General features: G+C 23.9%; 8 protein-coding genes across 11 annotated transcripts; 5 read left to right on the plus strand and 3 right to left on the minus strand.

Annotated features, from left to right (window-relative positions):
• Positions 1 to 173: 173 nt before the first annotated feature.
• On the minus strand, positions 174 to 1,991 carry LOC122849023 (methenyltetrahydrofolate synthase domain-containing protein). The gene is made up of 3 exons (XM_044147547.1): positions 1,215 to 1,991; positions 789 to 1,047; positions 174 to 709 (listed from the first exon to the last, which is right to left on the minus strand). Exons 1-3 carry the CDS (start codon positions 1,904 to 1,906, stop codon positions 332 to 334), a joined length of 1,329 nt encoding a protein of 442 aa, XP_044003482.1. The 5' UTR covers positions 1,907 to 1,991; the 3' UTR covers positions 174 to 331.
• A 589-nt stretch (positions 1,992 to 2,580) lies between these two features.
• Positions 2,581 to 4,707, plus strand: LOC122849026 (isocitrate dehydrogenase [NAD] subunit beta, mitochondrial). Its single transcript, XM_044147549.1, has 6 exons — positions 2,581 to 2,765; positions 2,931 to 2,990; positions 3,085 to 3,294; positions 3,366 to 3,757; positions 3,825 to 4,014; positions 4,094 to 4,707. The coding sequence occupies exons 1-6, from the start codon at positions 2,724 to 2,726 to the stop codon at positions 4,322 to 4,324; spliced, it is 1,125 nt and encodes a 374-aa protein (XP_044003484.1). The 5' UTR covers positions 2,581 to 2,723; the 3' UTR covers positions 4,325 to 4,707.
• A 262-nt stretch (positions 4,708 to 4,969) lies between these two features.
• LOC122850329 (sodium channel protein Nach-like) lies at positions 4,970 to 6,807 on the plus strand (the record flags this gene model as incomplete). Its single annotated transcript, XM_044149489.1, has 6 exons — positions 4,970 to 5,181; positions 5,244 to 5,459; positions 5,520 to 5,814; positions 5,858 to 6,453; positions 6,508 to 6,617; positions 6,704 to 6,807. Coding segments are annotated over exons 1-6 (1,533 nt in total), but the record flags the coding sequence as incomplete, so codon positions are not given.
• A 595-nt stretch (positions 6,808 to 7,402) lies between these two features.
• Positions 7,403 to 8,704, plus strand: LOC122849027 (venom allergen 5-like). Its single transcript, XM_044147550.1, has 5 exons — positions 7,403 to 7,594; positions 7,675 to 7,842; positions 7,931 to 8,012; positions 8,285 to 8,417; positions 8,510 to 8,704. Exons 1-5 carry the CDS (start codon positions 7,475 to 7,477, stop codon positions 8,676 to 8,678), a joined length of 672 nt encoding a protein of 223 aa, XP_044003485.1. The 5' UTR covers positions 7,403 to 7,474; the 3' UTR covers positions 8,679 to 8,704.
• Positions 8,705 to 10,173: 1,469 nt separating this feature from the next.
• Positions 10,174 to 12,795, plus strand: LOC122849029 (vesicle transport protein SEC20). The gene is made up of 3 exons (XM_044147556.1): positions 10,174 to 10,500; positions 10,598 to 11,012; positions 11,118 to 12,795. Exons 1-3 carry the CDS (start codon positions 10,420 to 10,422, stop codon positions 11,303 to 11,305), a joined length of 684 nt encoding a protein of 227 aa, XP_044003491.1. The 5' UTR covers positions 10,174 to 10,419; the 3' UTR covers positions 11,306 to 12,795.
• On the minus strand, positions 12,667 to 17,710 carry LOC122849028 (phosphoinositide 3-kinase regulatory subunit 4). Of its 4 annotated transcripts, XM_044147552.1 has the most exons (5): positions 17,439 to 17,710; positions 17,167 to 17,347; positions 16,942 to 17,085; positions 16,716 to 16,870; positions 12,667 to 16,635 (listed from the first exon to the last, which is right to left on the minus strand). In XM_044147552.1, the coding sequence occupies exons 1-5, from the start codon at positions 17,528 to 17,530 to the stop codon at positions 13,089 to 13,091; spliced, it is 4,119 nt and encodes a 1,372-aa protein (XP_044003487.1). In that variant the 5' UTR covers positions 17,531 to 17,710; the 3' UTR covers positions 12,667 to 13,088. The 4 variants fall into 4 exon arrangements, with proteins under 4 accessions (XP_044003487.1, XP_044003489.1, XP_044003488.1 ...); XM_044147554.1 differs by lacking the exon at positions 17,439 to 17,710 and having other exon boundaries at positions 13,022 to 16,635; positions 16,942 to 17,098; positions 17,163 to 17,261; XM_044147553.1 differs by lacking the exon at positions 17,439 to 17,710 and having other exon boundaries at positions 13,022 to 16,635; positions 17,163 to 17,258.
• Positions 17,711 to 17,855: 145 nt separating this feature from the next.
• On the plus strand, positions 17,856 to 19,869 carry LOC122849030. Its single transcript, XM_044147557.1, has 4 exons — positions 17,856 to 18,225; positions 18,321 to 18,546; positions 18,641 to 19,074; positions 19,159 to 19,869. Exons 1-4 carry the CDS (start codon positions 18,142 to 18,144, stop codon positions 19,762 to 19,764), a joined length of 1,350 nt encoding a protein of 449 aa, XP_044003492.1. The 5' UTR covers positions 17,856 to 18,141; the 3' UTR covers positions 19,765 to 19,869.
• Positions 19,870 to 19,899: 30 nt separating this feature from the next.
• LOC122849031 (toll-like receptor 13) lies at positions 19,900 to 22,979 on the minus strand. The gene is made up of 4 exons (XM_044147558.1): positions 22,936 to 22,979; positions 22,549 to 22,623; positions 22,363 to 22,482; positions 19,900 to 21,700 (listed from the first exon to the last, which is right to left on the minus strand). Exons 2-4 carry the CDS (start codon positions 22,564 to 22,566, stop codon positions 20,657 to 20,659), a joined length of 1,182 nt encoding a protein of 393 aa, XP_044003493.1. The 5' UTR covers positions 22,567 to 22,623; positions 22,936 to 22,979; the 3' UTR covers positions 19,900 to 20,656.
• Positions 22,980 to 23,451: the final 472 nt, after the last annotated feature.

Raw genomic sequence — 23,451 nt, forward strand, 5'->3', positions numbered from 1 at the left:
ATAAAATTTGGATATTTAATAAAAAAAAAAAAAATAAATAATAAATTCAAACGATTTGTAAATAAATTTTAACGAGCAATAAAACGCGTAGAAATTAAAATAAATAATAAATTAATTGATTTTTATAATCAAAGAAAGAAAAAAAAAAAAAATTGAACAAATTTTTTTTTTGCATTTGTGATGTAGTTAATTGAACAAGAAAAAAAAAACCTAACTTCAAGCAAATTTGTCAGTCATTAAAAACTATTATTAATAAACAAACTATCGAAGCGAAAAAAAATTAGTATTGCAATAGAAAATAAAAAAAGAAAAAAGAAAAAAAAATGTTGATTTAAGCAGGAGTTGCATTGACATTTTCAATTTTAGTTACTGGCTTAGGTACTAGATCAACAGCAATAAAATCATTTTCATGATCTTCACCAGCTGTTGGACCGACACTCAATTTTTGAAGACTATTAATAATTGAATGAATTGATAGTGGCTCATCTGTTGGGTAACCATCTATTGTACCAAAATGAAGATAACAAATACCACGTTGACTACGCCATGTTAGCTCACTTGGTTTAATACCACGATCATTTAACGCATTTTTAACATCACGAATTCTAACTTCTGGACGTATTTTCGATAATTTAATTGTAAAATTAATATGTAATTTTGAACGATGTTTACGTACTGGAGCTTTTGTTGTTGTTCTTTTTTCATGTTTCTAAAAAAAAAAAAAGAATCATTTATATTATTATTATAAAATAAAAAACAAAAAATTTTATTATTTTTTATTTAATCACCTCATTATCAACTGATGTATCAGTTTTATTATCATTTTTATTATCAATTTTACGTGGTCTTTGTTGACGTGGTCTTCTTGGTACACGATTATTTTCTTTTCCTTTATTTTCATCTTCAGTTGTATTACCCTCAGATTTTTGTTTACGATTATTTTTTCTCAATTCTCTAGCTTTTTTTTGAGCTAATTTTCTTTCTGAATTGAATTTTGATGATGCATCATTTGGATCTTCTTCTTTCAAAACAATAACCTTTCCATCTCTTTAAAAATAAATTAAAATTATTTATTCAGTTGTTGATTAAATATTTATGTCTATCAATTAATTTGTTTGTTTTTTCATCATCATTATCATCAAACAGTTGAATAAATAAATTTAAAAAAAAAAAAACAATTGAAGCAATTAAAAAAAGAAAATCAAAAAACTTACTTTTCATCAAGCTCTTTCATTTGCTGAAGAAGTTGAACAGCATTAATTCTTCTTTGTGTTAAAATATCCCAATAAATACCATCTGGTTTTTTGAGTTTATTATTGACAATAATTGTTTCAGTTGGTGTAACAATAATATCAACATGTACATCATGTTTTTTAAATAAATCATCTGGTAATTTATCAACAATTTGTGAATCATGAACAATTGTAACGACAGTTGTATCTGGTTTAATTGATCCAATTTTTCGCATCATTGCATATTCAAGATCAGCAAAACCAAGACCTTTACCAATTCTACGTCCATCACGATCAACACATACTGAACCAACAACAACAATATCAATATTAAATTTATCATCAATTTTTACAATTGATTGTCCTTCAAGAAGACGTTGTTGTCTTGTTGGTGCACGAAAATGTTCATCAATTTTACCATCATCAATTGGTGGTGGTACACGTACAAATAGACCATTATTTAATTTTGGAATTGGTACTATTATTTCTTTTCCAGCTTTTAATGATGATTTTTGTAGATATTCAAGTGGTTTATCCAAACTTATTTGTATTAATTTAGCATCTTTAAATTCATTTAATGAACAAAAACGTTCAACAGCATCAACTGCACCTTTGAAATTTGGTATTTTATTGTAAACTTTTTTTGGATAATTTAACAAATCATTTTTCATCATGTATTTCCATATTCTTTCACGACTTGATCGCTTGGTTATTGAAACATCTGCTTCTCCTAAATTAACATAATTAAAAAAACAAAAAAAAAATTATTTATTTATCAATTATTCAATTAAATGCATTGATAAAAAAATATCAATTAAATTTTTGTTAAAAAATTTAATTCATTTTCAATATCCGGCATTTTGTTATATTTTTCTTTTTAATTTTATATTTTATTGTAAAAAGTTTAATTATTTCATAAATGGATTATTAATTTATTCAGTGATAATTGTTTGAATATTCTTTTACTCCAAAATATATGTCAAAAAGAAGATTTCATTTATCTGATCTTCCTCTCTTTTTCGTCTTTATTTTATTTTTTTTTTTTTCCCCAATTGTGTTTTTTTTTTATCAAGATACGTGTGAAGTTTGTCATACAAGCTTCATGTATATTGGTCAACCTGTATTCGCCATTTTGAACCGCGAAAAATTCAAATATTAGAATGAAAAAAAAAAAAACTGAAAAGCAAAATTTGCAATATTTATAATTTAATAAACATAATTATGTTTATAATTAATTATTAAATATTTAATTTAATATTTTAATCAGTTTAAGCTGCTAATAATTATTATAAACAGTGTTCAATTATAATTATTATAATTATTATAAAACAAATGCGATTGTAGCGTCACAATTTTTTTTTTTCATTACGTTGAAAAAGTGAACTTCTCCCTGCTGATTTTCCTTAGCCAAGGTGCTATTTTATTCATAAACCCAACATTTATTAATACAATAAATAATAATAAAAATATTAATTAAAATTATAAATTAAAATGGCACTTTTAGTGAGAAATGTCTGCAAGGCTTTGTCCCAGGTAAATTATAATAAATTTATTTTCATCTAAATTTTAAATACATAATTTTTTTTTATAAAAAAAAAAAAATTATCCCAATCAAATTTAACAAGTTATAAAGGCGACTTTTTTATGCAATAGTTCTTTTTTTTTTTTCTTAATTTTAATTTTAATTTTCTTTTTTAGACAACCCAAAAAGGTGTAGTGAGAAATTTGAGTACATCATCTGTTCTTCATCAAGAAACGGTAAATAATTTTTGATTAAAAAAAGAAAAAAAAAATATATATAAATTGGGTCATGACATTGATAAAATATTATAAAATTATTTATTTTATGTAGTTTATTGAACAAGAAGGAAAAACAAAATGTACATTGATACCTGGAGATGGTGTTGGTCCAGAGCTTGTTGTTTCTGTTCAGCAAGTATTCAAAGCTGTAAACGTACCAGTTGAATTTGAGCCTTATTTTTTATCTGAAGTTAATCCAACATTAAGTGCTCCATTGGAACAAGTGTCAAACAGTATTGCAAGAAACAGAGTTTGCTTAAAGGTAAAAGAAATAATTCGAAACTAAAAATAAATAATTATTATCAATATTTTAAAATATAAAATTTAATTTAGGGTATTCTTGCAACTCCTGATTTTTCACATACTGGTGAACTTCAAACTCTCAATATGAAATTACGTAAAAATTTAGATCTTTATTCAAATGTTGTACATGTTAAATCATTACCTGGTGTTAAATCACGTCATTCAAATGTTGATTGTGTTATTATACGTGAACAAACTGAGGGTGAATATTCAGCACTTGAACATGAATCAGTACCAGGTGTTGTTGAATGTCTTAAAATTGTAACTGCAATTAAATCACAAAGAATTGCTAAATTTGCATTTGATTATGCTGTTAAAAATAATCGTAAAAAGGTAACATGTGTTCATAAAGCAAATATTATGAAACTTGGTGATGGATTATTCTTAAAATCATGCACTGAAATTGCAAAATTATATCCAAGGTAAATTAATCATTCATTTATTTATTTATTAACACGAAATAATATCTCATCTTAATATTTTTTATAGAATTCAATTTGAAGCAATGATTGTTGACAATTGTACAATGCAAATGGTATCAAATCCACATCAATTTGATGTTATGGTTACTCCAAATTTGTATGGTAATATTATTGATAATATTGCATCTGGTCTTGTTGGTGGTGCTGGTGTTGTTGCTGGTGCTAGTTACAGTCCTGAATGTGTTGTTTTTGAACCTGTAAGTTGCATTATTGTTTTTATTATTATTAATTTGAAAAACAAAAAGCATAACTAATGTAATATTTTTTTTTTTAAAGGGTGCAAGACATACATACTCAGAAGCTGTTGGTAAAAATGTTGCAAATCCAACAGCAATGCTTCTTTGCAGTGTTAAATTACTTAATCATATTAATTTAAAACGTTATGCTACACAAATACGTGAATCATTAAATCGTGTATTAAATGATGGCAAAATACGTACAAAAGATCTTGGTGGTCAAAATTCAACGACTGAATTTACTCAAGCTGTTATTGCTTGTCTTCGTTAAATTAATATCAAAAATTATTATTGTTAATTAATTATTATTTAACGAAATATCTGCTGTATTTTAAATCACACCCAAAGAACCTCAAAACAGCTTAGAAATTGATTATTTAGAATTAAAGCCATTTTACTTTCCCAGCTTTTATTGTAACATCGGTGTTTCTTTTTTTTTTTTCTTTTTTTTTTTCCTCGAATATAATATATTTAAATAATTGACCGAAAACAGTATATGACTATATATTATGTATACAAAACTAATATACTCTCGTCGAAATTTTAATGATATTTCATTGATTAATTTAAATAAAAATTTTAAATAATACAATTAACAAGTTTCATCGAGAATTTGTCTTGATCTTCTTGATTAAAAAAAGGCTCATTTAATTTTATTGAGAAGAGCAAATTCTCTGTTGTAAAATAGATAATAAAAAATAAAATAAAATAGAAAATATGCCTTGAATTTATTTAATTGATTATTTTCAATTTGTAGTCTTTCATAAACACGCATGTGTAATTTATAATAAATTACTAAATAAATAATGAGCTTTATCATCATAAATAGTTATTTACAGAATAATAAAAATCGATTTTAATATACTTATTTGACATAAAACATAAAATAAATAAACAGTATGCAAAATTCATTACAATGAATAAAACGCAATTTAAAAGTTTTAATGTTAAACCAAGAAAAAAAATTAAAAATCATGTAGCATCAACATTATTTCATGGTGTTGTTAAAAAAAATAATGATACATTAAATGTCAAGACAACACTTTTTGAAGTATACAAAGAATTTGTAAATGAATCATCAATTCATGGAATAAAATATATTTCACTAGCTAAAACTCGTTTAGAAAGGTAAAATTAAATTATCAATAACTTTTGTTTATTTTATTTAATTCATTAATTAATTTTTATAGAATATTTTGGATATTTGTATTGGTTGTATCAATTTTATCTGCTGTTTTATTGGCAAATCAATTTTACACAAGACATCAAGAAGCTAATATGCGTACTCTAGTTATTGATAATCAATATCCCGCCTGGAAAATTCCAATTCCAGCAATAACAATATGCCATCCAAATATAGTATCAAGATCAAGAGTTCAAGATTTTTTATCATCAAATAAAAATTTGTATAATTAAATATTATTCATGATGATTATTTCAAGATATAATTTTATAAATTTTTTTAGTACATTACCTGATGGATTGACTATGAATGATTTCATGGATAGTTTGAAGCAGCTACGTAATGTTTATCATCCAACAATAAAGAATCAAATGAAGCTAAAAAATTTACATGATATTTTAGTTGTGAATAATATAAGCTTGAAGGAATTCATGAGCATTGCAAGCCCACAGTGTGAAGATTTCATTGTTGCATGTCGATATGAAGGTAAAATGAAAAATTGTAAAACACTTATCAAACGTTCATTGATAACAACTGGTTATTGTTGTTCATTTAATTATCACTACAACAATGATCCATCAAGGTAAATCGAAATACAAAATATATTCTGTCATGTTTTGTTTATTAATATTGAAAATTTTCAACAGACAATTTGTACAACCAGATATTTATAGCTTCAATTATGGTGAACGTTTTATTATTTCAATAATGGCAAAAGGTTTACATCAAGATGATAGAATTACTAGTGATTATTTAGGTGATGGTTTTAAAATAATAATTCATAATAAATATAGTTATCCTGGTACTTTATCACAAGAATTTATAACAAGTATGAATATTGAAGTTATAACAAGATTATATGCTAGAAGATTAACAGCTAGTAAAAATGTTCTTGATAGTCCAGTTCAAGAAAGAAAATGTTTTAAAAATCTTAACAAAAATATACCATATAAAATGGAAAATTGTTTAATTAAATGTCGTGAAAAAGTACAAAAAGAAGAATGTGGTTGTTTACCATTTTATGCATCAACAATTTATTCAAATGATACAATATGTACACTTCTTGATATACCATGTTTGGCTAAAATTAAAATTAAAGTATTAACATTAAATCCAGATAGTTGTGGCTGTTATCCAGATTGTGAAGAAGACACATTTACTGTTGACACAACTTCGTTATCCATGGATGTAACACAACTCAATCCATCAGCATTTTAGTAAGTTCAATTGTTAAAAAATTTATTTTTCAAATAATTAATTATTTATTTCAGTCAAGCTTCGAAAAATTATACACATGCAACAGCAATTCATATTACATTTTCTGAACAAACATGCATGCTACAGAGACGTGAAATTGTACTCTCATGGATAAATCTTGTTTGTAAGGGAATTTTTAATTTTCGAAAAATCATAAAAATTAAAATATTAATATTATTAGTAAATTAATTATTTTATTTTCATCAACAGCATCATTAGGTGGTGTCTTCAGTTTATTTTTGGGCTGCAGTTTTATTTCGTTATTTGAAATGATTTATTTTTTTGGATATTTTATATGGAAAATATCGAGAAAAAAAAAAGGTAAAAAAAAATAAAATACTCGGTGTTGTTGGTAGTTATTAAAAACATAATAAAGTAGTTAATAAAATAGTCATATATTTGTAATTAAGTATTTAATTTTTTTATAATAAAAATAATATTTAATGGGTCATTAAAAATATTATGTAATGTTTTTGTTGATTTTTATATTTAAAAATCCTTGAAATATTAAACTAAATTATTTTCATAATATCAATGAATAAAATCAACAAATCAACAATATGTCGATTTCAAAATTGTATGAAAAAAAATATCTATTTAAACAATGATACCAAATTCATAAATAAAATGTAATTTATCAAAATTCAATAATACTTTTGAATTAAAAAATTGAACAAGAGGAAGTTATAAATTATAAAAAATACTGTAAATTACGTCAGATGATATAAAAATTAAATAAATATACGTCACAAAACAGGTGTTTAAGTTAGATATTAAAACTATGCAAATATATTTTTTTAGATTTATGATAAAATTTTTAGATATGCTACATTAATCATTATAGGTTTTACATTATAAAAGATTATTTTTTTCACATAAATACTTGTGCGAAATATTCGAAATAAAACAGTTGCTTTTTTACAATTGAATTGTAGTTATATATTTTTTTTAAAAACCGTTATTATTAAAAATAAAAATAAAATGAGTCGTTTATGTTGTTTGATTGTCATTATGGCATCTTTAATATTAATTATTGATGCTGTTGATTATTGTCGTATGAATTCCTGTGGAGGAAAACCTCATACTATGTGTCTCTTCCCTGTAAGTATAACTTAAAATTGAAAAATATGCATTTGATAAATGCAGAGTTTTGTAGTTTTATCATTTAATTTTTTTTACAGACAAGAAAACCTGGAGCTGCTTGTGGTAAATTACACAGTAATTTATTGACACCTACTGATAAACAAAATATTGTTATTGCTCATAATAGGTGGAGAAATATTGTTGCTAGTGGAAAAGAAAAAAGAGGTAAACCTGGTCCTCAACCTGCTGGTGTTATCCCTGCTCTTGTAAGTAAAATAATTTATATTAATATTGGTTTATAAGTTTTTTTAATTTGATTAATTTGGTTGTTATAAAATAAATTAATTTAAATAGGCATGGGATGAAGATTTAGCAGAAATTGCACAAAGATGGGCTAACCAATGTGATTTCAATCACGATAAATGCAGAAATTTAGGTGAGATTAGACAAATAGACAATTAGATTTATAAATTAATTTTTTTCACTTATAAAAAATACAATTTAATAATTATTAATAATTAAATTAGCTGTAAATTATCAATTCATCCTTTACCTAAAAATTTAAATTATTAAAAAGTATTTTTTTTTTCTAAGCTTTGAAAATGTTTTTTTAATCAATGAATTTATTTTGAAAAAATAAAAAAATATATCTTTATTAATTAATTGTCATTAGCGCGAAATTTATACGATGATTTTCTTTTTTTTTAGACAAATTCACAGCTGGTCAAAATCTTGCTATTCAGAAGGATTCGGCTCAATACGGTGCTTCAATCACAGACATGATCCAGATGTGGTACGATGAAGTGAAAGACTTCAATCGTAATGATGTTAAAAAATTCAAGTAAAATATTAATACAAATATACAATTAAAAATATAAATAAATATAGCAAACATTGATAAATTAAATAAATATTATTTATTTTATTTTTTAGATTTGGTAAGGACATTGGCCATTACACCCAGCTTGTTTGGGGAACTACAACTCATGTTGGTTGTGGTATTGCAAAGTATCATGATGGAAAATGGTTTACCACTTATTTAGTATGTAATTATGGACCAGCTGGTAATTGGTTGAACACACAAATTTACAAGACTAAATAATAAAAACGTATTTAGTTTAAATAAATAAAAATATGGACAGTTTTTTTCTAAATAACAATTTAAATTACAAAATGAGTTTTTTTTTTTTTTTCAAATGTAATAATTATTAATAATTAATTAATGAATCATTTTAATAAAACATAAACTTTATAATCATTATCTAATTGTTGTTTTTTTTATTTGATAAAACTTTTCGAGGATAAATTTTTATTTGCTGATTTTGTTTATTTAATTTTACTATTGATTGAAATTAAAAAGAAAAATCTTTATAAGAATTATAGAAATATAAATATTTGTGTGAATTTTAATAATTAAAAATTTGGTTTTTTTCTTTAATTAATTAATGCTTTAATTAGAAAAACGTGAATATAGCTATAATAAATAAATAAAAATTTCATCAGGAACAATAATTTAGAACAAAAAAATAAATAATAAATTATTAGTAATATTGATTTTATGCATCCGGTTTGATCCGATAAAAATCAAGGGCTTTAATATGAAGGTAACTTGACATTTATTCAAACAATAAATAAATTTACGATTTGAAAGTCCTCGATGTAAAACACCAAAACGATAGAAAGTAAATAGTCACCACGTGTTGAATTAATTTGCCAATTAAATATGTTTAATTCAAAACAATTTATTTAAAAAAATTGATAAATATTTTAAAAAACCATTAGTTATTTATTCATTTAATTATATTATTTAAAAATATATTTTAAAAATATAAAAATAATTATTATTATCGTTATTTTAAAATTACTGTTTTTTTTTTTTCTCAGTCGATCAGTCTAGACTTTTTCCGTATAAATATATAAAAATTACAATATTTAAACAAGAATTTAGTTAATTAATTATTGAGGATAATTAACAGTTAGTTTTATAATTTTTCCAACAATTTTAATTATCGAAAAATATTTCTTTTTTTCAAGCTCTTGTATTTTTATAAATTAATTTTTGAATAAATATTTATTGTTTTTATTTTTTTTAATAACAATTTTCATCATAAATAATTGTTAAAATAAATTTTGATGCATTTTCCTGTTATTTCGTTCGAAATTTATACATTCAATTCGAAAAAAATTTAATTTAATTTCGATATTTGAAAATCAATTTAAATACCAATTAAATTAAGAAATCTATACAAAACTGATAAATTTTTTATTATCAATAAACTGTTGGATATAATAATTTATTGTAAATTTATTCTTACGATATGTTAATAATAATAATAAAAAAAAAAAAACACATCTAAAAATAGATTTTTAATAATTCGTATTCTATTTTTATCGAAATAACTAAACCAGTGCAATATAATTATTCATTATTTATTTATTTTACCATATGTTTATATTCAGGAGCTGTTTATTATTGTATTTATAAAAAAATAAAAAGTAAACAAAAACATATCAAAGTAGATATGATAGAAATAAACAAAAATATTAATCAAATTTCATAAATATATATTTTTTTTTTTTACCTTGACGTAACGAATGTAGATTATCTAATTTTGTTTTTTTTTTTTTTTTTTTATTAATATATTTATTTATAATAATTGGATGTTTATAAATGACACTGAATGACACTCAGTTATCCCTGCCACAAATTTATACATCATTAGAACTGTTCTTTCACTCACATGTGGAAAGTAAGAATACACTCACTGACAAGGCCAAAGACAACAAATAACATAAACAAAGTAATAAAATTAAAAATTCAATAAAAAAAAAAACCATATATAATGGATACAGAAAATCCAAGTCTTGCTATAATTCGTCAAGAAATTGTTAAAAATCATCTTCAAGTTACAGCAATAATCCAGGTAAGTTTTAATGATCCAAAAAAAAAAAACAAAAATATAACCTATAAATTTGACAATATGGATAAAAAAACAACAAATAATTGTAAATATTATCTAGGATATTCAACAATGTACTGGACCATTGGAATTGTTAAACGACCTAAATGCAGAAGGTAGAATAAAATTATCAAATTTACGTAAAAGTATTGAAAGTTTAGAAAATTTAGCAGACAATGAATTAAATATAAAACGTAAAAATGAACTTAATGATGAAATTGAAAATAAAAAAAGTCAATTATCAAATATATTATCGTCATTTAAAAAAGCAAATATAATTAGTTCATGTGTTATTGATAAATTATCAAAAGATGAATTATTTACAACACCTGAAGAACAACAAACAATATTAAGAAAAAGACGTGATCGTCAAGCACTTGCTAGTACATCATCCAAGGCTACAGATAGATTATTAAGTATATCACGAACTTTGGCCGAGACAAATCAACGTAGTGCTGATACCCTAGGCACACTTAGTAAGATAATAAATATGATAAATTAAAAAACATTTATGCAACAAATAATAACATTTTATGTTAAATCATTGAAGAGTTTGTTATCATTTTTTATTTTTTTCATAGTATTATCATCAGAAAAAGTAACTGGAACAAAAGATGAACTTGAACATCAACAACAGGCAATTGTTCAATCAGGTAAACTCCTGGGTAAATATGGACGAAGAGAAGTAACGGACAAGGCTTTAATGGTACTGGCATTTGCATTTTTTTTAGCCTGTGTATTTTATATACTTCAAAAGAGAATATGGTGAATGTAAAATACATTAATTCAATATTGATCTTGATAAGACTTCCGTATTTTTTTTATTAAAGAATTTTAATTTCTTCAATTAATCAACTACATTCCAAAAATATCATTTAAATAATTTGAGAATTTTTTTTTTTATTAAATATCTATAAAAAAAAATTTCCAATGATTATTTATAGAATTTTTTCAATTATGGAAAAAATATTTTGGTTTTGTAATAATTACCTTTCTAAAATTTATCATGATCAATCAATAATATTTTGATCTATTAAAAATTTTAAATATATATTCATATTATCGTATTTCAAATTATATTTATATTAATTATCATTTAACCTTGACCGATTTTATTAGAATTTATATTTGTAAATAAAGAATTGAAAAAAAAAAAATTAGAACAATCTTGTTATTTGTTAAAAACATGTTCAAACTAAATAAAAGAAAAAAATTAATTTAAAAAAATAACGAAATAGTTGAAACAATTATTTATTTATTTTTTTATTTGTTTTATTATTAATGAAAATAGTCAAATTAAACAAATAAAAAAATGATTAAATATTTTTTTTTTTTAAATTCCAGAATTTAATTATGTAAACAATGTTTGAATAAATATAGATAAATTTTTTTTACAACAAAGGAAAACTAATAATATAGCTTTTTTTTAAATTAAAAACAAAAAAACATTCAAGACGTCAAGAGATGTGTTCGTGTTCCGATTACAAAATAGGTTGATAATATCCCAGATAAAAAGGAAAAAAATAAATGCAAAAATAAAAAATATTAACATCAAGTTTTGTTAATACAATCTAAATAATTCAAGGGATCTACGCATCTGGTGTCTTGATTTTTCCATCTCTTCTTATTTTTAATATTTGATTTAGACTCACTATAAAAACAACTGATTTTGCATATTCGCGCTTCACTTTTAAACCGTCCATCAACGAATTAACTGTTCAAAAGTTTCATCAAGAAAAATAAAATATATAATTTAAAATTTGTGTTGAAAATAAAAAAGTGAAAATATGAAACTACTCGTATTAGTATTTTTATTTTTAATTGGATGTGCAGTAGCAGAACCAACTTGGCTATTATTTTGGCCAAAAACACGGTCACCAGGTGCACCAGTAGCAAAACAAACAAAACATAAACAGATAGAAAAAAAAGGAAAAGATCGTTGGACACAACTCTGTCATGTTATTAATCCAGGTCCATTAATTCCTGGTAATTATCCAGTTGCTGCACCACCATGTCCATACTGATCCATCAGATGTGTAACACCAATATTTTGTGATAATATTATTACTATTATTATACTATTAATACAATTGTTTAGAAAAACATAAAAATTATAATTTGACAAGTTAATTTAATTAATTATTTTATACAACTGTATTTAATTTTTTATTATGTTTATAACATTTATATAATATATATTATAAGTCTTGTTATTTGTGGATAAACAATATCCTTAATAAAAAAAAAAAAATTATTTAATAATTTTATTTATTTTTTGAATTTATATAAGTATATGTAAAAGATCTTTTTTTTTTTGATAATAATTTTTTGTTTATTTTATATATTTACAAAAATAATTTACTTAGATTAGATAATATCGTAATAATTTAAAGTTCAAATGAAGAATTAAAAAAAATTTCAAAATACTTGTTGTCTTTTTTTTTTGTAAATTAGAAAAATAAACAAAAAAAAAAAACAACGCAGTTATACACAACGAGGCCAATGTGTAATAAATTTTTAAAATATAACAAAAAAAAATTCTTACATAATTCTTATTTCCATACTTGAATTAATCCATCAGTACTACCAGTTAATATACATGTATTTGACATTGCAACAGCAGATATTGTATCATGATGTCTTGAATTTGGTATGTCAAGTGTTGGTGGTGGTCCTTCTTCACTTGTTCTATTTCTTGTTGATGTATTACTACTAATACCAGCAGTAACTTCTTGTACAACATTTGTACCATCAATTAATCTTTGTTCATATAATAATGAATTTGGTGTTATTGAATCAGATGATGCTGGTAATGCAATATATGATTCATTTGGTCTATTTAAATCCCAAAAACGTAATCTCATATCTGTACCACCAGCTAATAAAAAACCAGATTTATCAATTGTACCAGGATACATTGCACAAACACTATGACCTTCTTGTGAATGACTTAATGGTGGTGCTGATGATGCCCATAATACCATTTGTCGAAAACCAGTTTCTAAATTCCACATTGATATTTCATTATTACCTTGTACTGCTGATATTATCCATGATTGTTCAGTTGGATGTGTTGTTACTTTTCTAACACGTGCACCAGTTGGATGTTTAATACTACTTATTGGTAATTGAAATCTTAAATCCCAACAAATATGTACACCAGAACTTGTACCAAGTGCTAACCATTGTTGATAATTATTAACACAAAATGATGTTATAACACCATGTTTAAGATCATTTTCAAGTCTCCAAGCTGGATTATTACAACGTAAATCTAAACCAATTAATGAACCATAAAGTGTTGCATAAACAAGTAATGATTGTGAACCAGAATCAATATATTGTAAATCAACAGCACAACCATCATCTTGTATATCAAGTTGTTTTGAATAAATAATATTCATTTTATTTGAATTATGTTCAATACGTAATACAAATACTGTTCCTGATTGTGATGATGATGATGCTAAACTTTGTCCTTGTTCACATACAGTAAGACCAACAAGTGGTCCACCACGATTAATATATGTTTGACGTGATCTATTTGCAATATTACGTCCTTCCATTTTACTTGCATCCCATATACGTATACAACCATCAGCAGCACAACTTGCAAATAAACCAGAATCTGGTATTGATACAATACGATTAACAGCAGCTCTATGTTCATGTAAATATGCAACAGATACACCACGTGGACGCCAACCATTTGGTAATAAACGTGTACCACTATGCCATGCAATATTATCAGCCCAATGTTGTGCACGTAATGTTGCAGCATGTTGTTCTTGTTTACGATATGTTAATTGACGTAATTCTAATCTACATGGTGCACATCTATATTGTATATATGATCTTTCATGTAATGAATGATCATTCATACTATTTAAATCATTTAAACTATTACTATGTTGTGGTGATAAATGTATATCACCACTACTATGTATTGGACTTTGATTTGATTGACATGAATTTGTTATATCAGATAATTTATTAATACTTGTTTGACTTGTATCATTTGCAGCAAACATTGTTCTCCATTCTTGATTCATAACACTATAATGTGATGATGATGATATATTTGTATTATCAATTATTAATTTATTATTATTATCAATTTTTCTAAAACCATTTAATTCAATTTTTGAATCTGGATAAAGCATAACAATATGATGTCTTATTGTATCTTTTATTGTACTTAATTCTAATTTACCTTCATTTGCTGATTTAATTGCTTGTTGTTTATTATCAGATGTTATTTTATATTTATTTATTTTTATTAAATGTTGTTTCATTGATAATAGCTGTTCTTCAATAATATCATTCATTGATTCAGATATTAAACGACGAAATAAATTTTTTAATGATAAACTTGTTTCACTATATTGTACAACAGTACTACCACTTGTTGCTTTTGTTCTTGCTAATTTACGTTCTTCAAGTACAAAATATAATTCATCAATATCATGATATTTAATTATTGAATCATATATTATTCTTGGTATTGGTGGTACAAGTGCTTCAAGTAATAACATTTCATTTTCAATTTGTATTAATGAATGACGTAAATAATTTTTAATAATTGCTTGAACTTTACATTGTACATCAACAATATTAAGTGTACGTGCTGTTGATGATATAAAACCAACAGTTGCATGTCTTATCCATAAATTTGGATGTACTAAATAAACAACTGTTTCATTTAATAATTGATATAATGCTGATTTATGTAGTAATCCAAGTTCTGTTAATGTTGACATTGCATTTATTGATTTTTTAATAACAAATTCTTCTGGATCAGTTAAACCTTGTTGTAATAATGGCATTAATATTGGACTTGAATGCCAACCAACATATGCAGCAACACCAACAATACAATCAAAAAATGATGATCTTAATTGTTTATCATCTTTATCATTTAAAAATGTTATAATATGACTTAATAATACATCATTTGCTTTTTGTTTACCAAAAAATATACATAATTTATTTATTCCACTTTCCATTAATGTTTGTTTAACTAAATTTGATGAATCAGTTAATAACATTGATACTGATTGTTGTATCATTTCATGTAATGTTTGTAATTCATTTTCATAACTTGTTTTTTGTCCATCTTTATTATTAATAACATGTGCATTTTCTAAATAACGTAATGCAATATGTGCTAAATGAGCAATATTTTCAGCAAATGCAGCACGTACAATAACAGCATCATCTTGTGTTAAATGTGATAAACCAGGTAATATATATTCTGGAAATATATTAATATCTGTTGGTGGTATTGTTTTAACTAAATATAAACATTTTGTTAATGTATATATTGCTGATACACGTACACGTGGTGCTGGATCATGTACTAAATGAAATATATATGGTAATATTCTATCAAGTATTGTTTCATCTGATGTATTTTCAGCAAGTTCTAATAATATTTCAAGACTTTGTAGTTTTGATTGTGAATGATGTAAACCACGTATACATGATGTTACTAATTGTGTTATTATTATTAAACCTTCTAATCTTTCACTACATTCAAACTTATCAGAACTTTTTTTATCATCATCATCATCATCCCCATTAGCATTAGCATCAGCATCCACTTTATCTATTACATTATTTTCTTCTGTTTTAAATATATTTATAATATTACATATATCTTTTTTTAAACGATTTATTTTTTCATCTGGTGATAAAATTGGTGCTGCTGAAAATATTAACATATAAGATTGAAGAAATGAATAAAAATATTCAGGAAATATTTTATCACGTGATTGTGATAAATATATTTCAGCTGTTTTACGATTATTTGGATTTTTTTCAAGCATTGATGTTAATAATTTACGTATTCCTTTATCTTCAATTTTATCAAGATGTTTACTTGCTGAATATTCATTATTTCTATATGCTAAAAGTTGTGAAAAATCAAATGGTGAATGTCCCTCATTAAATAATTCAGTTAATGCACAACCAGCTGAAAATATATCCATTGTTGGATGTAAATCACCAGTTTTAAGTTCTTGTTCAGGAAGTAGAAGTGTACTACTTAATTCTGATGATAAAGTTTTGACAAATCTTTCTGGTGCAATATAACAAGTTCTAAATTTTTTCAAATAAAAATAAAAAATATAATTATATTATTATTAAACAATAAAAAAATATAATTCTAACTAGTTTACCTTCGTCTAGATGTATCAAAAAAATATGAAAAATCAGCTGGATTATCCTCAGGAAGATAAGTTGGTTTAAAACTAGCAAAATCAGTTATTAAAACCCAATTCCAACTAGTAATCATAATATTTTCTAGTTTAATATCACCATGACAAACTCCAAACTAAATTTTTTAAATTAAATCATTATTATAATATAAACAGTATTATTAATATTAAATTATAATTAAAATACCTTGTGAGCTTGATTAAGAGCATATAAAACTTGAAATGTTATCCATTTTTTTTCAATACTCGATAGAAATGGCCTTGTACTGATTCTGTCATACAATGAATATTTGACATATTCTCTCATAATAAATCCAGCTTTTTCAGTAAGCTATAAAATATTTCTAATGATTATTAATAATGTTAATATTTTTTTTTCAAATTAAAATATTTAAATACAATAGGTACCAACAATGGTTCTTTGAAATGGTAAACAATTAACAGCTGATGATAATTTTGATCTAATATCTTCAAGTTTATCCTTGTATGTTGACAATGGTAATGTTGGATCATGTATTGCAAATACTTTAACAACAATTAAACCCTCTTGACTTCTAGCACGAGCAACTTTAAAAAATCTTGTACTTCCTAAGCTATTATATTAAAAAAAAAAACAACATTTAATAAACAATTACAAACAAATTTATTAATTATAGAAAGAAAAAAAATATAATCAACACTTACTTGATGTCAAATAAAAGATCACTGTGATCTGTCAAATAATGTTCAACTGGAAATATTTGACTAGGTGCAATACCCACAAGTTGATTTCCCATTTTTTAAATAATTTTTAATCAACAATAACAAATAAATTATAGGATTAATAACAATTAATGATAAATTTATCGAATAACATTATGATGTATGAAAAAATAAATAAATATTTTGTGTTTTTGTGTAGCCTTATGTTTTGCAGTTATCAAAAATATAGAAAGCAATAGAAAGTTAGGTTGGGAATCAGCTGTTTGTCAAAATCAAGAAGAGGACTCAGGACAGGAGGAGAAGCTGGGGTGCGTTCGAAATGACGAGTCAGCGGGGGTTAGAGTTAGTGGGGATAAGTTATCAATATTTATAAATAAAAGTATGTAGACATGTATGTAGTCGTTGGTATTTTGTTTACTAGTTGTTTACTATCTAGTTTAGTTGGACAGCAAAATATAGTTAAAAAAAAAGGTTACACACCACGTGGCAATCGACTTCATCCTTAAACTAACTTTTTAAACAGCTTCATTAGACATTTCTATATATAAATAAACAATAGTTAAATACTATTTTCTTCGCACGTGAATCGCCATCAATTGATAATTTATCAAATTGTTTCTATTAAATTTTTCGAATTCAGTATTTGACTGTATAATTTCGTCAAACTGTTAACCGAAAATAAAATATGAACCCAAGCAAGATGAATATGGAGATTGATTCAAGTCCTACCGACTGGCTTGATAAATTCATTATATTTTCGAAAAAAGAAGTGAGTTTTAAATTATATATATTATATTTTTGTAGCTACTGTTATTGTTTATTGTTAATCACATTAAATAATAAATTAATTTTTTTCATATACAGCTTGAGTTATCAAAAAAATCCTTAGATGATAACGCAATAAAATCTATGGAAGATAATAATTATTATGAAGATGATGATTATAATTATGATGATGATGATGAAGATAATATTTATAATAATAATGATAATAATGATGATGAAGATATAAAAAACTCAGAAGCACAGTGTAAATTGCGTATGATTCGCATGGGTCCTCTACTTGCTAGTCAACCACGACTCGAACCAAGTAAGAAAATATAACAACACTATAATTTTTAATGATAAAAACAATTTAATATTACTCTAAATATACTAATGAAAATATTTAATTAATTTTTCAGTATGCAAAGATTGGAGAAACAGGTTTCTTCCTTCATGCTTTACAACATATGTATTCAATCGAAATAAAAATGACTCAGTTAATGATAAAGCAAATGATCTAGAGTACCTAATAAATCTCTGTGGAGTTAATTTAACTTATCTAGATGTAAAAGAATATCCTGTTTCTGAAATAATGCCAATAATCAATGCTAATTGTCCAAATCTTGAGATCCTTTATTCAAGATTCAAAGAAATAATGAGTCAAGATTTTGAAAATGTTTTTTCTAATATGTCTCATCTTAGACAACTGTCGATTGAATGGCAATGTGAAAATTCAACTCTACCAATGACTTTAGCCAAGTCATTGGAACAAATTGGTGGAACCTTGAAAAGTTTACATCTTTCATGTACCTTAAAACGAAATGATATGTTTTCACTAGATTCATTGACTTCGGTAAGTTTAAATTTTTAATTTTTAATAATTATTATATTACAACAAAATGTGCTGTTTAATTTTTAATAAATTATTTTTTTTCAGGTATTTCCTCGACTAATTGCTTTGAATTGTTTAGATATATGTGGTTTTGGACTAAGTCAACTACTTCTTCAGTCGATAGGTGAAATAAAAACTTTGGTTGATGTAAAATTAATGTCTCGTTTGCCAAAAAATCATCCAATGTTTGATACAAAAATCAATATGTATCCAATTGGGAATTTAAAAAATCTCGAGAAGTTACGTGTTGATTGTGATTATAGTATGCTTAGAGATGAATTTTTGATTAATCTTTGTAATAATGCTAAAAAATTAACACATTTATTTATACCTGGCACAAATATAACTGATATTGGTATGAGTGCAATTTATGATTTAGAAGAATTAAAAGAACTCGATCTTGGTTTAATTTATAGTGGCCCGCGATCGAAAAAAAATGAATCTATCACTGATAAATCAACTCAATGTTTATTTAAACAAAACTTGACCTCCTTGGATAATTCGAATTGCGCTAACATTACTGATGAATCAGTAATTAAACTTGTTGAAACTTTACCAAATTTAACATTTTTATATATTAATGGAAAAAAGATAACTCGTGAAGCTGTCAAAAAAATATATAAATTAGTAAAAAACTCGTCAAAGAAGTAGATGTTTATTGTACTATTGAAAATTGTAATTGATTATTTTCAAAGCATCAATGGAATCAAATAATGTTTCCGTTTTCATTGTAGAGCTGAAAATTAATTTATTTTAAGGATTAAGGTCAGTTGTACAATAATACACATTTATTTTATTTATTTCTATTAATTAATTTTATTTAATTAATAAATTTTTATTACTTTACTTTCATCAGTTTGTTTATTTATTAGTTAATTAATAATTCGATATCGCCATTTTCATGAAATAAAAAAAATTAAACAAATAAAAAATAATCTATCTTTTTTCTTTTTCAATTTATTTACCAATATCGACACAAGTTGAATTACTTTTATTGAATTTTAATGTGTAAAAATGGTCCTAGCCTCATTGACTAACTTTCCGAAAATTAATTTCTACAAAAAATTCAACACTTTAATTGGCATGATGGAGCAAGGGTGAGTTTACAAAAAAAAAAAACATTTTTCTTTTATTTAAAGTGTAAATTTGAATTAATAAATTATATTATTATCATTTAATTACTTCAAATAGTTATAATACTTTTTTTGAAAATAATCGACACACTTTTTTATGTGTATTTTTTAAAAAACTAATTTTTTTCAACAAAAAGATAAAAATATTTTAACATATCGATATGTATTTATATTGATAAATTTTTTATGATAATAGTTAACTAGAAAATTTGTATAAATAAATATTCTTTTCATAAAAAAAATAAACGACGTAAATCAATAAATTTTACATGAAAAACAAATATAGACACATCACCAATTTTTCGTATAAATAATTTCGTTTTTAAATTAAATATTAATGATATGAGTCTTCATATCCTCTCCCCATTTGAAAATATAAATATCAATAAATAATGAATGAAATAAATTGATTAAAAAACATAAAATAATAATATTAAAAAAATTAATTTATGTGTTATTTTTACAGCAGATGATCCAAGATTATCTTGGATGACATGATCATGACATTTAGCAATTGTATCAAAATCAATTGATATCATGTGTATACCATTATAATCAAGTGGTGATATACAGTAATTATTTTCACGAAATTGTTTCTTAGAACCATTAACAAAATCACTATCAATAATATCATATAATTGACAATCACATGGAAAATAATTTTGCATTGTTGATACTGTACGTACATTTAAAATTGTATCTTTCAATTTTGATGTTCTCAATACATGATTACCATGAAAACGTAATGTACTAACTGAACTTTCATTGATTATTTTGAATTCTTCAATAGCATCAATTTTATTATTAAATATATTTAAATTATCAATATGAAATAAACCATTGAATGCATTTTTTTTAATAATACCAAGATCACTTTCTTGTATATTGAGTGATTGTACATTTGACAAACCACGAAATGTAAATGATTGTAAATAATTTAAATCCATAAATGATAATTTAATAACATGTACATATTGAAGACCATTAAATGAATCTGGCTCAATTGATTTAATACCAGATGGTAATATCAAACCTTCAACATATGTCAATCCAGCAAATGCACGACTTTGAATTGTTATCAATGGATTATTTGATAAATATATTAATTTTATATTCGTTGAACCAGCAAATGAATTTTCTTCAATGTATTTTATACGATTATGTGATAACATAAGTAGTGTTATATTTTGTAATGTTGCAAATGAATAACTACCAATGTAATTTAATGGTGTATGTTGAATTGATAAATCTGTTAGTCTTGATAAACCACGAAAACCAAATGGTTTTATTGACGTTATATTATTACCGTCAAGACTCAATTTTTTTAATGAACGTAATGATGAAAATGCATCTGATTCAATTATTAAAAAATTATTTTTCGATAATGATAAATCTTCAACACCATGGTTTAAGTATGTTGGAATTTCATAAAGACCACCAGTGTTACATAATACCTGAAATTAAATTTTTTCATTATATAAATTAAATTCACTTTAATTGATATTTGAATTGTTAAATTTAAATTTTATATTTTACTTATTTAATTATTCAAAAGTAAATATATTTTTAATTTAATTAAAATGACTTTAATTGATTTTTTTTTTAACAAAGTATAAATTAATATCTCATAAACATCGATTTCCAATATTTAAAAAAAAATTTAATTCTCATTTTATCTCATTCCAATTTAAATTGTCATTAACTTGATATATTTCAGCTAAAAATTAAAAAAAAAACTCTAATTAAATTTGCACATCTCAATGGAATATTGTCAATGAAAAAAATAATAATAATAAAATAAATTCTGATAAAGCCACTTGAATAAATATAAATGTCTATCAAAATTAAATTAAATATCTGCAACAACAGACTTAAAAAAATTTTATTTTTAAACTTTTTTAATTTAATCTAAATCAGCGTTAATCAAATGACAAATATTTATTATTCATTCAATGAAAAATAAAAAAAAAAATTATGCAAAGTTAGAATAAGAGAAAAAAATAAATAAAAAAAAAATTTGATAACACCTTGCCGAGTCCTCTTATCATATTCATGAGGCTGAAACGCAAAGTGGTAATATCAAGTGTCTAATAATAACAATGATAAATATATATACCTGTTTTGATGATAGACAAATACATGTTGGAGGACAATCCATAATTCCACTGCTTGTATTTTCTACATTTTGACATGTTACAAATGTTCCCAATCTCAGAACCACCAGAATAATAATAATCTTTAAAAAAATATAATTAATATAAATAAATATAAAAATTATTGCAATAAAAAAAATATGTATTACCTGCGCTCTGTGATACATCAATCTTGAAATATTTACGGCGCATGCCTTTGCATATGACTGTTGAAGATGTTGATGCTGCAAGATGTCAATTTATTCTTCAATTAATTTTTTTTTTCCTTTTTGGTTGAATTTTTATATAAATGAAAATTTATCAATTAAAAACACTGTAACTATTATTTTTAAATAAGGTAATATATATTTTTTAAATTGAAAATAATTTATTGTTATTTTTTTTTTTACAGTAAGTAATAAACTTGCGACGTATCATCAACAACTGTTGGTATGTGATTTAAAAGATTTCAAGTTAGTAAAAAAAAAAAAAATGAAAAATAAGATAAAAAATTTTCAACTGCGCGTATCAGTTTGTATGTGTGTTAAAATACAAACCCGGAAAGTCACAGTTTGCTCCAGCTATACATATCCCTGTACATGAAAATTTTTATTACAACCCCTTCCAATTTTGGTAAGTTATATTCTTGTGCGCAAACTCATAATTATTCAGTCAACGATTCGCGTGTGTATATACCAACAGACAAGTTGGGTGAAAAACCACCCTCTTTTTCCTTTTACTTCTCTTGAAATGAAAATCCTTTAAAAAAAGGATTTTTCTTTTCTCTTTTTTTTTTTTTTTATCAAAAATGAGCAAGTAGAACAAGCTGAGCAGTGTATATCTTTGTATTGGGGTATAGAGACAGTCTCTGCACGTTTTATCGTACTCGGGAGAATTAAATTAAGGCGTTGCTTTGAAGAATGCAAAATTTTGCTGACAGAATGTTTTTTCTTGAAAAACTGTTTTATTACTTTGAAAAAAAAAAAAAGTATAATTCATTGATAAATTTCAATGAATATAAATTGTTTAAAATATTTTTTAAATTCATTTTATCAATTATAAATTATAATTAA

This window comes from Aphidius gifuensis, linkage group LG2, assembly GCF_014905175.1.
Source record: "Aphidius gifuensis isolate YNYX2018 linkage group LG2, ASM1490517v1, whole genome shotgun sequence".
Classification (NCBI taxonomy): Eukaryota; Metazoa; Arthropoda; class Insecta; order Hymenoptera; family Braconidae; genus Aphidius; species Aphidius gifuensis.

What these genes read in the sequence shown, in the direction of transcription:
- LOC122849023 (XM_044147547.1), bottom strand. Translation starts at nt 1,906, where the DNA reads ATGATGAAAAATGATTTGTTAAATTATCCAAAAAAAGTTTACAATAAA. An exon ending in ATGAAAGAGCTTGATGAAAA is followed by an intron (nt 1,048 to 1,214) that starts GTAAGTTTTTTG and finishes TTATTTTTAAAG; the next exon opens with AGATGGAAAGGTTATTGTTT. An exon ending in ATACATCAGTTGATAATGAG is followed by an intron (nt 710 to 788) that starts GTGATTAAATAA and finishes TTTTTTTTTTAG; the next exon opens with AAACATGAAAAAAGAACAAC.
- LOC122849026 (XM_044147549.1), top strand. Translation starts at nt 2,724, where the DNA reads ATGGCACTTTTAGTGAGAAATGTCTGCAAGGCTTTGTCCCAG. An exon ending in GAAACAGAGTTTGCTTAAAG is followed by an intron (nt 3,295 to 3,365) that starts GTAAAAGAAATA and finishes AATTTAATTTAG; the next exon opens with GGTATTCTTGCAACTCCTGA. An exon ending in AATGTGTTGTTTTTGAACCT is followed by an intron (nt 4,015 to 4,093) that starts GTAAGTTGCATT and finishes TTTTTTTTAAAG; the next exon opens with GGTGCAAGACATACATACTC.
- LOC122849027 (XM_044147550.1), top strand. Translation starts at nt 7,475, where the DNA reads ATGAGTCGTTTATGTTGTTTGATTGTCATTATGGCATCTTTAATATTA. An exon ending in ATACTATGTGTCTCTTCCCT is followed by an intron (nt 7,595 to 7,674) that starts GTAAGTATAACT and finishes TTTTTTTTACAG; the next exon opens with ACAAGAAAACCTGGAGCTGC. An exon ending in CGATAAATGCAGAAATTTAG is followed by an intron (nt 8,013 to 8,284) that starts GTGAGATTAGAC and finishes CTTTTTTTTTAG; the next exon opens with ACAAATTCACAGCTGGTCAA.
- LOC122849029 (XM_044147556.1), top strand. Translation starts at nt 10,420, where the DNA reads ATGGATACAGAAAATCCAAGTCTTGCTATAATTCGTCAAGAAATTGTT. An exon ending in AAGTTACAGCAATAATCCAG is followed by an intron (nt 10,501 to 10,597) that starts GTAAGTTTTAAT and finishes AATATTATCTAG; the next exon opens with GATATTCAACAATGTACTGG. An exon ending in TGATACCCTAGGCACACTTA is followed by an intron (nt 11,013 to 11,117) that starts GTAAGATAATAA and finishes TTTTTTTCATAG; the next exon opens with TATTATCATCAGAAAAAGTA.
- LOC122849028 (XM_044147552.1), bottom strand. Translation starts at nt 17,530, where the DNA reads ATGGGAAATCAACTTGTGGGTATTGCACCTAGTCAAATATTTCCAGTT. An exon ending in GATCTTTTATTTGACATCAA is followed by an intron (nt 17,348 to 17,438) that starts GTAAGTGTTGAT and finishes TTAATATAATAG; the next exon opens with CTTAGGAAGTACAAGATTTT. An exon ending in CTCTTAATCAAGCTCACAAG is followed by an intron (nt 16,871 to 16,941) that starts GTATTTTAATTA and finishes TAAAAAATTTAG; the next exon opens with TTTGGAGTTTGTCATGGTGA.
- LOC122849030 (XM_044147557.1), top strand. Translation starts at nt 18,142, where the DNA reads ATGAACCCAAGCAAGATGAATATGGAGATTGATTCAAGTCCTACCGAC. An exon ending in TCAACCACGACTCGAACCAA is followed by an intron (nt 18,547 to 18,640) that starts GTAAGAAAATAT and finishes TTAATTTTTCAG; the next exon opens with TATGCAAAGATTGGAGAAAC. An exon ending in CACTAGATTCATTGACTTCG is followed by an intron (nt 19,075 to 19,158) that starts GTAAGTTTAAAT and finishes ATTTTTTTTCAG; the next exon opens with GTATTTCCTCGACTAATTGC.
- LOC122849031 (XM_044147558.1), bottom strand. An exon ending in TTTGTCTATCATCAAAACAG is followed by an intron (nt 21,701 to 22,362) that starts GTATATATATTT and finishes ATTTAATTTCAG; the next exon opens with GTATTATGTAACACTGGTGG.